Raw genomic sequence first — 17,016 nt, forward strand, 5'->3', positions numbered from 1 at the left:
ATGGAAACCATGTTGTTGAGGGAGGGAAATCAGATGCCTCTAAGGCACGACCCTCCCCTGCCAGGGGTCTACCTTCTTCTATCCCACCTTCCTGACCTCACGGAAGCCTGTCAGCAGGTCTAGGATCCATATGAGAGGGATGAAGACTGAGCAGCATGAGCATGAGCAGGGGCATGCTGGGGATGGGGACAGGGGATGTGAGTCCTCCCACTCTCTGGCTCCACTGAGAACCTCTGCAAAAAATAATAGAGCAAGGCACCACTGTAGCTCGGGGTTCCCTGTTAATGAGATTCCAAGGCCTCTACCTTCCTACCTACCCTCCCCACCCCAAGGGATCTGTGCTAATCCCTGGAAATCTGCCAGATTTGAGGGCTAGCCCTGCAAACTTTTCTACAGAGGGCAACCCCTCCATTGGGTTGGTATGAGGGATCTGCACCAGGGGATTCCTCACAAAGAATTCCTCTCCCAAAACTTCCTGCCCCATAGCTTTTCTGTGGAATGGGGTATTGTCTGGGCCCAAATGTGCACTTTACGAGTACAAAGTGGTTCTGAAGGAGTTTTAGTTGAAAAATCCATTCAGCTGTCAATTAAAAACCTTACCTATCCACATAGCCTGATCTGATATGTGCAGTATTGCCAGGCCCAGGCATTCAAACATGACGACTCAGGCTCGAACAAGTCATGAGACTTTAAAATAATAAATGTTGGGTTCTTTTTATCTGCCTTCATTGTTTGAGCATTTAGAGGTCGTGTTTTCAAGCTTTTCTTTGCAGCCATGGGGGCTGGTAACTTACTTTTTTTAAAAATTACCTTAGAATCTCAGCTTTCATGTGACACCAGAAGCTGAGGCTTCAAGAAAAACAGCAAAATGTCACAAGAGAGCTAGCAACACTGTAAGTAAAATATTCTGCTGGCACAATTTCCTTGGTGTCACTGACATGGTAAAGGGCATGTATTGTGGTACCGTATGTTCAGATTAAAGGAAAACAGAGGTGAAAAATGTGTTACAGAAATGGAGGGAACAGAGCCCAGTTACAGAGGGAAGCCGAGAAAGGCAGTCAGTGAGATACTTTATTTATATCCCCAATAATTTCCAAATTAATTAAAATAACGGAGTTGTGTCCAAACCTGTGGCCCATTAGGCTCTGAACTGTGGCTGTTGAGGGTGACTTGGTTAAGAAAACATGTTTGATTATGAATTATGAATATGTCTTGCCCTCTGATTTATGAAGTTGAGTGTTTGAATCAGTCTCATTAATACTGAGAGGTGGTGGGGTTACCAAGTCCCCGCCAGTGCCAGGGGCAGCTCTGGTATGAGCTGGGAGTGCTTTGATCAGTTGCTGTCCCTGTCTTATTGTATCTGCTCAGCAGCTCCTCCTGTTGGCATCTTGTTACACCACAAGAGAGGGGAGAGAAGAGGGAGAAAAGAACACCTGTTGTCATAAACAGATAAGTAAGAGTTAATAGAACAAAAGTGCTTCATATCTCTTTTGCCTGGAAAGGGTAAACAAGAACAGTGAGCCTGGCTGTTACCTGACCAGAGGACCAATCAGAGGACAGGATACTTTCAAATCTTGAGGGAGGGAAGTTTGTGTGTGTCCTGTTAGTTTTTGGTTGTTGTTCACTCTGGGGGCTCAGAGGGACCAGATGTGCAATCAGGTTTCTCTCCAATCTCTCCGATACAGGCTCTTATAAGGTCAGAATAGTGAGTACTAGGTAGATAAAGTGAGTTAGGCTTATGGTTGTTTTCTTTATTTGCAAATGTGTATTTGGCTGGGAGGAGTTCAAATTAGTATTTTGCTGAAAAGATTTTAAATTGTACTTGTATACTTGGGCTGGGAGGGTATTCCCAGTGTCTATAGCTGAAAGACCCTGTACCTATTCCATTTTAAATTTACAAAGATAATTTTTACTGTTTTTCTCTCTTTAATTAAAAGTTTCTTGTTTAAGAACCTGATTTTTTTTTATTCTGGTGTGAGACCCCAGGGGACGGGGTCTGGATTCACCAGGGAACTGGTGGGGAGAAAGGAGGGAAGAGAGAGAGAGGTTAATTTTCTCTCTGTGTTAGGATTACTGTCTCTCTCAGGCAGAATCTGGGAGGGGAAGAGAGAAGGAGGGGGGAAGGTGCATTTTCCTCTCTGTTTTAAGATTCAAGGAGTTTGAATCACAGTGATCTTCCAGGGGAAGCCTGGGAGAGGCAACGGTGAGGGAAAGGGTTTACTTTCCTTGTGTTAAGATCCAGAGGGACTGGGTCTTGGGGGTCCCCAGGCAAGGTTTTGAGGGGGACCAGAGTGTACCAGGCACTGGAATTCCTGGTTGGTGGCAGCGCTACAAGTACTAAGCTGGTAATTGAGCTTAGAGGAATTCATGCTGGTACCCCATTTTTTGGATGCTAAGGTTCAGAGTGGGGAATTATACCATGACACCTGTGCTTGATTCATCACCTGCAATCCTGCCAGACTGAGAGCCCAAGAGAGAGCAGGACCGGTGCTCAACTAGTTCTGCCTGAGCCTAGGGAAATACAACTATTAACTGAGGACCCATGAGCTTTTTGAAATAATATGTTCATTCTGTAATGAAGTAACCAACAAGCTCAACAAGCTACCACAATTAGCTGTATGACAGCCTGCTTGACGACAATACTGTACATCAATTTATTCCCATCTGAAACTGCTCTGAGAGTGACCCTTCTGACACTAATGATGAATAAAATGATGTTACTAGCATTCATGTAAAGGCAGCATGCTTCCAAATATCCCACACAGTAACGTTCGCTTTTTTTAAAAAACAAAACAAAACAAAACAAAGCCTGTTGTATTAAGAATGTATTCTCTGGGATTCGAACAAAACATTAAAGTATGACACTCTTTTACGTGGTTATCTGAAAAAGGAAAATTCCTGTGAGAAGAATCAGCTTTCAGTGCAAGAGAAATGCAATCCAAACCAGCCCTTCCTGCAGATCAAGAAATCCAAAGAAACACATTTTCTGTGCACTAAAACAAAGGCTCTCTTTTTCACCGTTAAAATAATTCCAGGAAACAGAAAGAAACATTAACAGCAAACAAGGGCTATGTTTGTGCAATACCTAGCACAATGGGGTCCTGGTCCATGACTGAGGTTTCTAGTTGCTACTGCAATAATACAAATATTACAACAGTAGCAGCAGCATCTGAAGATTTCATTAATTTAGAAACAGCAGCGTTGCATCAGAGTGGAAATCAGATTCAAAATACAGAAAACAGAGACTATATTTTAAAAATACTCAGTTTTAGTAAACTCAACTTAAAGGTTATGATTCTTATACATATTTTCTACCCAAAATGCTTTTTCTTTTTTGCTCTTTGCAAAACTGAAATGGTCTACACAAATCTTTGCAAGTCTTTCTCCTGCCTGAATTTTGACGCTGAGATTTTGAAGACTGTATATTCTTAGACACACTGTTTAAACACAACCTCACTACAGCTTGTAGTTTGAAAAAAAAATGCATTGTATAATCAGGTTGCTGCTTGCCAGACTTCCCACAGTAATTGACATATGTATATATGGATTTGGCATGCATACTGTAGGCAGCATTTTGAAAATGTTGTACTATGTAATGTATTTATTTGATGTTTTCCCTACAAACAAGAAGTAACAGACCTTACATTAGGGTCCTGCAGACTGGAGGTCTTACTGGTATTTACAAATGGTGTCTCTTCTTTCCCCATCTGCTAAAGGAAAGAGACATAGTTTAGTATAATGTCAATATATTTATGGTATATAGTTATAGGTTTATAGTATGGTATATATTTATAGTATTTTATAGTATAATATATTTACTATATAACTATTTCTACAAATTGTTTTGTTTTCCATTTGCTTCTGTTCAGATTCATTTAAAAGTTGATCAGCTGCAGAATACAGGGCACAGTATAATAGTATTGTGGGAAGATGATCTTATTGGAAAAAACACGGATATAAATGCATATTCCATAAAATATTTGAGCATAGGTAGTGGAACCATTGAAACCAAACATACCTTTTTTTTCTTCTATTTAACCCCTCCCCAAAACTAAACTATGTGCAGATTATTTCCACCTGCATATCCACAGCCTAATTAGAATCACCACGCCAAATCTCATGATTCTTCAGACACTGAAAAATTAACAGAAAAAGTAATACCTCTACAAACAATTAGTCTCTACATAAAATCCACAAAAAGCTCTCCAATCTACCATTCCCCTACAAGCCACAAACCCATCTCTCTTGTCTACAAATGCTGGAAAAACAACTATGTATGGATGCAATATTGCTTAAATGAAATTACCAGACAAAGCAGCACAGCAGCTAATTTGACTTAGCTGTTTATTACTCGTCAGTGTAGATCCAAGACTCCAATATCCACATATCACCAGCGCAATATTGTACCTGGTCCCCACCCACTATACTAATACTGTTTACAAACACTAGAGTATCTCCGTATCTATAGTAGACTAGAGGGTCAATGACTTTACCTACTGTATTTAAAGGATAGAGAGGAGTTAGTGCAGACAATTTATTATCTATTGTATTAATTTTTCATTGTTTATTAAAATAACAACACTTAACATGTAGATTTTTTTTTAACACTTGGAGCACTTTAGAAATCTATAATTAACCTATAAAACTGATTAGATACTTTTCTTTAAGTATTTCCACACTACATGTGTGGTTCACAATTGGGCTGGGTATGGGACAAAGCAAAATGAATTCTTAAATTTATGAGTTTCAAATGTTTAGGTTTTTTTTCAAACAACAACCTGTAGTGAGGTTGTGTTTAAAGTCTATATATTCACAATCGAGCTCAGTCTTAAAATGTTTTTCTTTAGGGAATGAGGAAAAAAACTGAATCACAGTTAATGTAAGTGGGCTTCAGAAGTTAGTACTTTACTCTTCAATATTTATGGTGGGTGCTGATGCTTCACATAAAACTGCTGTATTATTGAATGTTGAAAATATGAATGCAGCTGTCAGAGACTTAACACACAGTCTCTTCTGTCCATATGATATTTTTATCATGTGCATTGTTAAATGATATTTAGCTAGTTCCTTACTATTTGACAAACCGACTCTTTAAAAATCACAATTTTTACTTTATTCCAATATTAAAATTACCAAATTGAAAATGGGGAGTGACCTGAATTTTAAGACGCACTTGAACATAATAATAGAAAACAGAGTTTTATTACTGAGAATGGAGCACAAGAAGATTACAAAGGTCAGCAATTATAACAGCAAACAAAATTATTAAAATTCCATCTACTTCAGCATTATGAGATGAGTGTTGCCTTTAGCCGGCTATGGGAGGGATCCAGAATATTACTGGCTAATAACTGTTTCCCCCAGTCCTGTGACCTACACTTGGAAGTAAGGGTGTGATTCGCAGCTTGTGCAGACATACTCATACTAGCTCTCAGTGCGCTAATATGCTAAAAATAGTAGGGTGGCATCAGTAAGAAGAGGCCTGAGCTAGTGCCACAAATTCAACACCCCCCCCAGACCCTCTGCATATGCACCTGTGGCGGCCAGTCTGTGACATTGCTCATGCTGCCCATGCTATCATGGCTACAATACTATGTTTAGCTTGATGAGAGCTAGCACAAGAATACCTGCACAAGCTAGGAATCACAGCTCTAGCTCCAAGTGCAGATGAAGCCTTAATCCCAAGGCCATCGCCATCTCCCCCACCATGGATCTACACTGGAACATGGAGCTAGCTTAATGGAAGGTCAGGAAAAAGGAGTATTTGCTAACATTATTTTCTACATATTGAGGGCTTTTTCATTATTATTTTCATCTTCTCCATTATTATTTTATGCTTTATGAGATAGAAAGTAAATATTGAAAGTGGGTATTGTAGAAGAACAGTCCCGGCAAGAATTCTACCTGTAAATTATATTACTGAGAAGGGCTCTGGCAGTCTGGAAACTGGATTGCTCCTGTTTTTGCAGGATCAGGTAGTTAAACGAGTCAGCTGACAGAATGCTTTTGGCCTTGTTTCCTTTTTCATGGCAAACCACCTTCACTAACCAGTGAGCAACTTCCTCTGCACATCTGAAAGCATCTAACTCATAACTTGAAACAAGAACTAATACAAGGTAAAATTCCCATAGGAGTGTCCAGATTGTTGGAGCTCCTTGAAAAAATACAAATGTTATGACCAAGATTCATCTTTCTGTTCAGAGATACCCAATAATCTGAAAAAGGGGTTTTGTCTAGAACTACCCAATATCTGGTAGGAAATTTATTTCAGCAACTAGTCAGAGAGGTCCCTGTGGGCTACTAAAGTCAGGAACCTTAATTGTTAGAGGCTCTGACATCCATATAGTAATGATGTATGAAGGTAGAAATGCAGCGACATGTGGCTGGCTCAGCAGACTTTTTCTACTGAGGCAGATTCTCTTGTTATCCAGAAGTCAGCCACACTGTAAGAGAAATGAGCTTTAATGCCTGTGGGATATGGCAGGCCATCTGGTACATATGCTTCCTTTGGACACAGTCAGATCCATTTAATTATTACCAAAAGGGAAACAGCCTGGCCCTTCTTGCAGCCAGTACTTCAAGCTCTTTGACACTATGGATCCTAATGCCATCCATAGAATGCCAGGCTCTTTCCTTATCTGAGACTGGCCCAGGGCAAAGAAAAAGGAAATTAATGGTCTGATTTCAATGAAAAATGGTTTGGATAAAACTGCCAACAGGGCAACAAGTTACTTTATCATTGGGAAAAAATAAGACAAAAGAAGTGACAGGACAGAGGCACTAGCTTGCATGCTCTCCACAGATAAGTAATTGCTAAGAAAAGCTACTATTATTGAGAGCCAAAATAAGGATGCTGAAGGGAGAAGTCCAGAGCTTAAGAAGCACCAAACTTAGACTCCAGTTGCTTAAGCGATCTGCCCAAATTTCACCAAATTCTGGGCTTCTGATTTCTAGAGATGCTGACCACCCACTGCTTCCATTGCTGCTGAACCAGGATTTATGACATGTCCTTCTTTAGGTTTTCCTCTAAGCACAAGGACGATCTTCAAACAAAGCCTGTGGGTGGAGAGAGAGTGGGAATCAGATATCTAATGTTCGCTTAAGAGTCCCACTGATGTAGGAAAGCTCTTAGGAGGAGTTGAGAGTGCTTTCTGGGAATGAGCCCATATCTCCCAGCAGCTGAAGGGCTTGTCTAGCAGATGGATTCTGCATAAACCTGACTTTCTTCATTATGTTGGTGACCTTTTCCACTGTCTTTTAAAGGGAAGACTGTCCCCTGCGGAGGCGTCAAATACAGCCCTGAATGGACTCTCTATTGTGCGGGGCTGAGGATCCACCTACAAGCTGTGTGACTGTGATGGAGATGGGCTAGAGGAGCACACAAAGTTCACCGCAGTAGTCAGTAGTCTTTTCTATGACTAATTCAGACTAGGACTTAGGCACAGGAGATCCTGCAGGGTGACACTGCAGTGCAGGCAAGCAAGCGACCCAGTGAGCTACTGTGAGGCATTATGGGTCTCAAACTCAGGTCTGCGGGTCCCCAGGCAGCCCTAATACAAAAAGCCAACACCAGGCATCTCGTGAATACCAGCAAGGAGTCTGGGCTGGTGAACCCTAGCTCACCATAGGCACTTCCCACAATGGTCCCAGTTGGAGGAGACTTGCAACTAGAGTCATTCTTTAAGCCAGAAGGTGGCACAGGAAGTTGTGAATCCTGGCTGGCTGCTATATTGTCTCCTGCTTTCTTGTCTGATTCCTGCCTTCCTGTCCTGTTTCTCCCTGCCTGCCTTGTTCCAGATTACATCCTGCTGTTACAGCCACCCCTGGCTACTGACTCTGGCTCTGACCCTCAGCTCAATTCCTGACTCTGACTCACAGCTTGACTCCCGACTCTGTCTCTATCTCTGACCTCCAGTTCCTGACTCTTGTTCTGACCTCTAGGTCTGACCACCACTGCTCTGACCACTAGGTCTGACTGCCTATATCCCTCTTCACAACAGCTATACTTATGTATGCGTGTGCCCAGCTTCCTAAACAAAGAATCCCCCTTGTGTTTACATCACCTTATTCCTGCCTCCTCTTTATCACAAGAGGCATTATAGTCAGCATTATGCCAGTTCCACATAAGGAACATCTTGTTTTCCCCTTCTGACTTCATGAATCAGCCCAAAGGTTGACTGAAGCACCTGATCCCATTCAAAGGCAGCCAGGCTGCTGACTGGGGGAGAAAAGGTTCTGAAAGCTGATTTTTTTGGAGGCTCCTGATTATGCAAAAGGGAGGGGGAGCAACATCCTTTCCAGATTGCTGGAATCCTCCAAGCAGAAGGACAGCAATAGCAATGGCTCAATGGCCCAATGGCCCTGCTTCCCCCTGCACGTCTACCGGTCTGAAATGAAACCAAGGAACTCTGAAGCACATGGATACTCTTCAACTCCCTGCTAACGTACCCAACCATGCTCTCGTTCTATTTCATAAGCTAAGCAGTAAGGTCACTGGGAAAAGAAGCCTCCGAGGAAAATCCTGGAGCAGGAAGTGTTGTTGGTATTTTAGCAGGAAGGACTCTTCCTTTGCTATCAGGATAGTATCACAGTCAGCTCTTTGAGGTAGGAATCATCTTTTCTTCTGTGTTTGTACACTGCCTAGTACAATAGGATCCTGATCCATGACTGGGGCTCCCAGGTGCTATTGCACGGCAAATAATAAAAAATAATACTTGTATCATTTAGTTGTCGTCATTTTTGTCATTCCTTTTTGAGTAGAGTTGCTGATTCCCTTATAATGGTTACTGTATTCCACCTAATGATGCTCCCCCATCCTACATTCCCTGAAGCCCTATCTTTCTATACCTCTGCCTCCCTTTATTTCCAGCCTACTCACTTTTAAAGTTAAACAAATCTGTTTCCTTTGACAGACAGAATAAAGCCAATTTGAATTATAACCATTTAAATTCCATTGTTATGAACAATTATAACTGATGTGATGTCACATTCATTGGAGTAGGAGTTGAGAGTATCACAACAATTGCTTCTTTTTACTTAGCTTGGAATTTGAGAGTGAATGTATTGCTCATCCAAGCGGGTGACTAACAGCAATGGCTTTAGCAAGACATTGTGCAAAGAGGCCTATACAAGCTTCTTTCTCTAACACACACACACACACACACACACACACACACACACCCCGTAAGGCACAGCACTTCAGCCTGGACCTGTTATTCTCCAGTTCTGGCTCTCTTAAATTGAGACTGTCAAAGTATGCAGGGATGTGCAACATGTACAAGGAGGACCAAGAAGATACCAGCAAATTTGCATTATTTCCAAGCAAATCTTGGGTATAAAATGTAATCCATGATGGAGGACAGATTGATATGCTTGAAATTTTCATCATTTCATAATATTTGAGTAGACATCTAGCAAAAGGCAGGAACTCCTCCAGGCATCCAGAGATATTTATCCAAGTCCTGTTATTTTTCACATAAGAGTATAAATCCTCCAGTATCTTTCCTGAACCAAACTCATTTTCTCCTGTGACCTTATAATGATTTCCAGAAGTGAATAAAGCACTTAAAAACCAAATCATATTGATAGTAATGCAACATATTTCCTTGCGGCAGCCTTTGGGGAAAATTTGAAAACCACATACACCAACTTCTTTGGGCACTGCAACTTTGAAGAGTCTTTACAAACCACTGAGTTTAATTACTCCTGAAAGGACAACATGATGAAAAGGCAAAGGGCCAACAAAGATATAGCTAGGAAAGCCACTGATGAGTGTCACCTCAGTTGTACTCCATTGCTACCTTCAATAATGTGTGGATCCAATTTTCGTTTGCATTTGTAGCAAACAGAACAAAATGTAGCATGAAATATGATCAAAACGAATTCTGAGCTACACCTCTAATGGTGCAATATGTTCTAGTAGTTCTAGGCAAGGCTAGTTAGCACAGGTCAACTTCACTTCTTAGTTATTTACATTAAGATTATGTCCTAGCCCATAGACTGGCAATACACATCTCAGAGCAAAACTACATCATTGGTATGTAAGGTTTTTTTAGAGGCAAGGGGGAGAGAAAAAAGAATAAGGTAATCTCCAGTAGTCTAAAAATATTGCATAGATATAAACTCGTGAACAAGTTTTAATACTCTCTTTGTACCAAATTCTAGCATCATGTGCAACCCCCAATGAAGTCTCTGCCATATGATCTGAATATATTCTTCCAGGTTAGAGATAAGACATCAGATTCACTCTTGTTGTAATTTCATGGACTTATGGGCCCCAAGGAGTAGGGACTGCCCAGGGGGGAAGAGGAGGTGAAGTGAAAACTAATGGAGAAAATAAGCATCTGTTGTGGAAGGCACACTGGATAAGAACACCACATACCTTTCCAGCCAAGAGACAAAAACCCAGTTAAGGTAATTCTAAGTTTGCTCAGGAGTCTGTATTTAACGCTAAAGAAAATCAGGATTTGCTTTGGGCCAAACTGGGTATGCATAGCAATCAGAATCCTCCATCAGCTGGGCCATGAACGACTTGGTGACTCGTGATATTGACAACTCCTCTGATCAATCCCTCCATTTCAGCACTGAGCCATGTAAACTGTAAGGGTTTTAAATGCTGCCGGAAGCTGGTCTTTTGTATTCATGCAGCTCTTCATTGCTGGTTTTATACGGCTCCTTCTTAAATGAGCACGTGATCTGCAGTCCGTCAGTTATGAAGTGTTGGACATCCATGAAGAAGTTTGAAGGGTGTGTTGTGAAAGAGTGCTGGTTTACTATCACAATACAGACACTGCACTGAGTGTTCTGTGGAACCCACAGCCTAAATTTCCACAATTTGTGTGGGTTCATCATATTTTTCACCAGTTAAGGCTGCGTCTGCACACACTCAGACATACTCCACCATACATTGCAGCTTGATTCTCAAACTAACATTTCTGCATGGAAATATTTCCCTCTTCACAGAATAAACACACTCATTCATGTTAGTTTCTTGCTGCTCCAGAACATTTATGCAGAGCTGTGAGTAATCTCTACCATAAACGGATGAGTTTTAGATTTCCAATTCAGCGTCACAGCTTTGAGGAAGGATAAAAAAATATCATATAGGAAAGAAATAAACAGCTCTTCTGCATGACTCCAGAATGGAAATTGAGTGCAAATCTCCCCTTTCAGCTCCTATTTCAAACTGTATTGTATAATTCCCCCTCACTACTTATGTTTGAAATTGCAGAGATTGGAATTATGTATTTCAGTGTTTCTAAGGCACCTGTCCCCATGGTATCTAGTTGCCATGAATATACTGATCCAAATGAATAAAAAAATCATTTCCATCTCCAAACTCTCTTCCCTCCACCTTTCCTCTCTTGCATCTGCTCCCCCTCGCCCCATTGTCAGGAACTACTAATGAAGAGCTTCCTGTTCTACTGACTACAGTGGGTACCTTTATGAAGGTGTCATTTCCTGATGGAACTAGTGTCTGGTATTTGAAATATTCCTTGCTTTTCAAATGGGAAATTTATTACAAATATTACAAACAACAATTAAATAGTTACTTTAGATGAGTGGAAAGTTCCAGCAATGTCCCATTAGTACCACTGTTTCGCCGATGCTTATGTTACTAACTGGACAATGCAGATGTCCAGCAAAATCTCCTACAGTACAGTATATTGATGGGGAGCTCAGAAAGGTAAAGGATCTTTTAGGACTTTTTAAAACCAACCTCTGATAGGTGTCAATCTCAGACTTTTAAAAACATTTCACTTTAGATAACGAGTGCACGTGTGTGTATGAGAGTGAGAGAGACCAACTCTGTTCCTTCTGCTTCTAGAATAAGAACTTCGCACAGGCATGTGATGTTACATAGTAAACAGAGAGAAGAGGCAGATGTTGTAGATGACAAAGACAGGCTGCTCTTGCTTGAAATCTCTGTAAAGTGCTGTAAATTTGTCTTGTCCTTTACAGCAGTGCTTCTCAAAGCCTGTCTGCCACTTGTTCAGGGAAAGCCCCTGGTGGTCCGGGCCAGTTTTTTTACCTGCCACATCTGCAAGTTCGGCCACTCGCGGCTCCCACTGGCTGCAGTTCGCTACTACAGGCCAATGGGGGCTGTTGGAAGGGCGGCCAGCACATCCCTCAGCCCACGCCACTTCCCACAGCCGTCCATATCAGGAGAGATGGAAGAAATTGCAGAACTATTAACAATGGTTTGTAACCTGTCCTTTAAATCAGCTTCTGTACCCAATGACTGGAAGATAGCTAATGTAACGCCAATATTTAAAAAGGGCTCTAGAGATGATCCTGGCAATTATAGACTGGTAAGTCTAATGTATAGTTGAAACAACAATAAAGAATAAAATTGTCAGACACATAGAACACCACAAACTTTTGGGCAAAAGTTAACATGGTTTCTGTAAAGGGAAATCATGTCTTACTAATCTATTAGAGTTCTTTGAAGGGGTCAACAAACATGTGGACAATGGGGATCCAGTGGACATAGTGTACTTAGATTTCCAGAAAGCCTTTTACAAGGTCCCTCACCAAAGGCTCTCACGTAAATTAAGTTGTCATGGGATAAGAGGGAAAATCCTTTCATGGATTGAGAACTGGTTAAAAGTCAGGGAACAAATGGTAGGAATAAATGGTAAATTTTCAGAATCGAGAGGGGTAACTAGTGGTGTTCCCCAAGGACCAATCCTATTCAACTTATTCATAAATGATCTGGAGAAAGGGGTAAACAGTGAGGTGGCAAAGTTTGTAGACAATACTAAACTGCTCAAGATAGTTAAGACCAAATCAGACTGTGAAGAACTTCAAAAAGATCGCACAAAACTAAGTGATTGGGAAACAAAATGGCAAATGAAATTTAATGTGCATAAATGTAAAATAATGCAGACTGGAAAAAATAACCTTAACTATAAATATAATATGATGGGGGCTAATTTAGCTACAAGTAGTCAGGAACGAGATCTTGGAGTCATCATGGATAGTTCTCTGAAGATGTCCATGCAGTGTGCAGCAGCAGTCAAAAAAGGAAACAAGATGTTAGGAATCACTAAAAAAGGGATAGAGAATAAGACGGAGAATATTTTATTGCCCTTATATAAATCCATGGCCCACATGTTGAATACTGCATACAGATGTGGTCTCCTCATCTTAAAAAAAGATATATTGGCATTAGAAAAGATTCAGAGAGGGCAACTACAATGATTAGGGGTTTGCAACAGGTCCCATATGAGGAGAGATTAAAAAGGTAGGACTTTTCACCTTGGAAAAGAGAAGAGGATATGATAGAGGTATATACAATCACGAGTGATGTGGAGAAAACGAATAAGGAAAACTTATTTACTTGTTCCCATAATATAAGAACGAAGGCCACCAAATGAAATTAATGGATAGCAGGTTTAAAACAAATAAAAGGAAGTTCTTCACACAGCGCATGGTCAATCTGTAGAACTCCTTGCCTGAGGAGGTTGTGAAGGCTAGGATTATAGCAGGGTTTAAAAGAGAACTAGATAAATTCATGGAGGTTAAGTCCATGAATGGCTATTCGCCAGGATGGGTAAGGAATGGTGTCCCTAGCCTGTTTGTCAGAGGGTGGAGATGGATGGCAAGAGAGAGATCACTTGATCATTACCTGTTAGGTTCAGTCCCTCTGGGGCACCTGGCATTGGTCACTGTCGGTAGACAGGATACTGGGCTGGATGGACCTTTGGTCTGACCCAGTAGAGTCATTCCTATGTTCTTATGACACACGTCTCCAAAGTCACATGGGGAATTCTGGCAGAGCACAAAACTGAACTTGGGTTTCCTCAGACAAAGGCAACATCCTAATCACTGGACTATCCTTCTTAGGCAACTGTTGCTACATGACTTTCAAACTGCACTATGTCAATAGTCTTAGCAACTCATGCTACTTCCCCCTCTCTTTGGAATTTCATATGATCTCCTCTCATGAGACTTGGAACACAGATTAATATTTAATCCACAGTGAGTGCTAAAGTTGTTTGGGGAAATGTGTCTACATTAAGAAAAGACTAGCAGACGTACTTTGTTCTTTGATACCCGCTTACAACGTAACTACAGTAAAAGAATGTAACGTTACATATATGTTAAAGCAACTCAGGATGACGTAATTTGGAAAGCCTCTCGGGAGTGGGTGGGGGAGCAGAACAGGATAGATGGAAGAAACTTTTTTCACAAATGGTCTGTGTAGCTACCAACAATCAAAATTATGAAAAAGTCTTTACTGTGAATATGTCAGCACACAGTATTAACATGCATATAACTGCACAGTTGAACATAACTGTAAGCATACTTGGAGATAACACAAATACATGTGTCCAGCAACATCCCTGAGAAATAGACCCAAAGGCATGGTGTATGTATGAAAAAGAGGGGCAAGAATTGAGACGTTCAAACAGGAAACATACTGTAATATAACAGTTGGCATAACATCAGATTCAGAGAAGACCGAACTGTTTTTCAAAAACACATCAAATTTACACTGCCTGTTCTAGAAATCTCTAGCAGACTGGATAACCAAGGTTTAGGTGTCTTAAACTTCCATGGTTTTAACTATAGGAATTGCAATTTAACTGTCAGATGAAAACTGTGCCAGGGAACAACAATGAGAAATGTACAAAGATGGTTGTTACAAGAAAATTCTTTGGAGGGCAAGTTGACCTGACATGTAGTATCAGAAGAAAAAACAACAACAAGGAGTCTTTATGGCACCTTAGAAACTAACATATTTATTTGGGCATAAACTTTCGTGGGCTATAACCCACTTCATCAGATGCATGGAGTGGAAAATAAAGTAGGCAGGTAGAAATATACAGCACATGAAAAGATGGGAGTTGCCTTACCAAGTGGGGGTCAGTGCTAACAATGCCAATTCAGTTAGGGTGGATGTGACCCATTTCCAACAGTTGACAACAAGGGGTGAATATCAATAGAAGGAAAATTCCTTTTTTGTAGTACTAATGAGGCCAATTCAATCATTATGGATGTGGCCCAGTCCCAACAGTTGACAAGAAGGTGTGAGTATCAACAGAGGGAAAATTATTTTTTGTAGTGACCCAGCCCCTCCCAGTCTTTATTCAGGCCTAATTTGATGGTGTCAAGTTTGCAAATTAATTCTAGTTCTGCAGTTTCTCATTGAAGTCTGTTTTTGAAGTTTTTTGTTGTTGTTGTTGTTGAAGAATGGCCACTTTTAAGTCTGTTACTGAGTGTCCAAGGAGATTGAAGTGCTCTCCTACTGGTTTTTGAATGTTACAATTCCTGATGTCCGATTTGTGTCCATTTATTCTTCTGTGTAGAGTCTGTCTGGTTTGGCCAATGTACATCACAGTGGGGCATTGCTGGCACATGATGGTTGATCGTATATCACATTAGTAGATGTGCAGGTGAATGAACCCTTGATGGTGTGGCTGATGTGGGTAGGTCCTGTGATGTTGTCCCTTCAAAAGTTATGCAGACAGAGTTGGCAACGCAATTTGTTGCAGGAATTGGTTCCTGGGTTACTGTTTCTGTTGTGTGGTGTGTAGTTGCGGGTACCCATTGAGGGGTACCAAAAGAAACTGCACCATCTGCTCAAGAAACTCCCTGAAGCAGCACAGGAACAAATCTATACAGACACACCTCTAGAACCCCGACTAGGGTATTCTATCTGCTACTCAAGATTCGTTAACCTGGGAATCCTGGACGCCCCATCATCTGAGGCATTGGCATCCTGACAGCAAGATTGTCAAGCCCTACACTCCCAGCACTCCCAGATATTTTGGAGACAGTCTCTGCACAAAAGAATAAATGCACACAAATCAGACATCAAGAATTGTAACATTCAAAAACCAGTAGGAGAACACTTCAATCTCCCTGCACATTCAATAACTGATTTTAAAAGTGGCCATTCTTCAACATAAAAACTTCAAAAAAAGACTTCAACAAGAAACTGCAGAACTGGAATTAATTTGAGAACTTGACACCATCAAATTGGCTTTAGCAGTACTGACCCCCCCACTTGGTAAGGCAACTCCCATTTTTTCGTGTGCTGCCTATTTTCCACTCCATGCATCTGATGAAGTGGGTTATAGCCCATGAAAGCTTATGCCCAAATACATTTTAGTCTCTAAGGTGCCACAAGGACTCCTTGTTGATTTTGCTGAAACAGACTAACACGGCTACCACTCTGAAACCTGTCACCATGGAAGAAACAAAGTAATGGAAGTAGTAAAATAGTGTGTATCCAAGGGGAGATCTCTCTCTCTCTCACATACACACATACACACACACATACACACACACACACACACACAGTAACAGAAATAATGACAGGATTCAATAACCCTCTCTCCCTCGTATTTCTTTTCTTTCTTTCTTGTTATGGAAGATGACATTATCCTTATTTCATGAACTACATTCCAAAATAATTATATAGGAATAGTCTAGGTTTCAAGAAAGTTACCTTCAATAGAAGAAATAATATCATTACACTCATGCCATCTATTTGTTACACAGCTGAAAACAGTTGTGTCACATGGACACACGCTGGTATTTATGTAACACAATTCATTGATTGTGAATATGGATCTGTCCATGAAAACTCTGATTTTGAAATAAGTTAATGGAATGTGAATGTTTTAAATGGATGACTGGAAAAACAAATGAGCTCAAAAGTACATAGGCTAACATTGTCACACCTGTGCCTCCAAAGAATATCTGGAATCAATATTTAGGCATCCAAATATGACATTCACCATCGATAAATCAGTTTCTATCCAGGGTGAGGACTAAAATACAATACTTAATCAAAAATAAAAATAAAAAATGAACTGCTCTATGAACAGAAAAAACTATAGGCTTTAAGGTTTGAAAGGATGAAGGAAAGTGAAACAACCAAGCCACACTTCACCTGCTCAACTCCTGTTTTGTTTCCAGCCTTTTGGCAATGAAACGTTATTAGGCGTGAAAGCTCCAGATTCAGCTGTAGCCAAAAAAGTACTGATGAACAGCAGATGGTTC

General features: G+C 40.7%; 1 protein-coding gene across 2 annotated transcripts in view; it reads right to left on the bottom strand.

The window, feature by feature from the left end:
• The window catches only part of EPB41L4B (erythrocyte membrane protein band 4.1 like 4B), a 279,948-nt gene that overhangs the window by 79,094 nt on the left and 183,838 nt on the right, over positions 1 to 17,016 (bottom strand). Inside the window, exon 19 of one of the 2 annotated variants that reach the window (XM_050937694.1) lies at positions 3,640 to 3,707. In XM_050937694.1, the coding sequence (XP_050793651.1) occupies positions 3,640 to 3,707 (68 nt within the window). Of the gene's footprint in view, positions 1 to 3,639; positions 3,711 to 17,016 lie in introns of both variants that reach the window. The other variant, XM_050937692.1, reaches the window with a different exon arrangement.

Source organism: Gopherus flavomarginatus, chromosome 2, assembly GCF_025201925.1.
Source record: "Gopherus flavomarginatus isolate rGopFla2 chromosome 2, rGopFla2.mat.asm, whole genome shotgun sequence".
NCBI classification, from domain to species: Eukaryota; Metazoa; Chordata; order Testudines; family Testudinidae; genus Gopherus; species Gopherus flavomarginatus.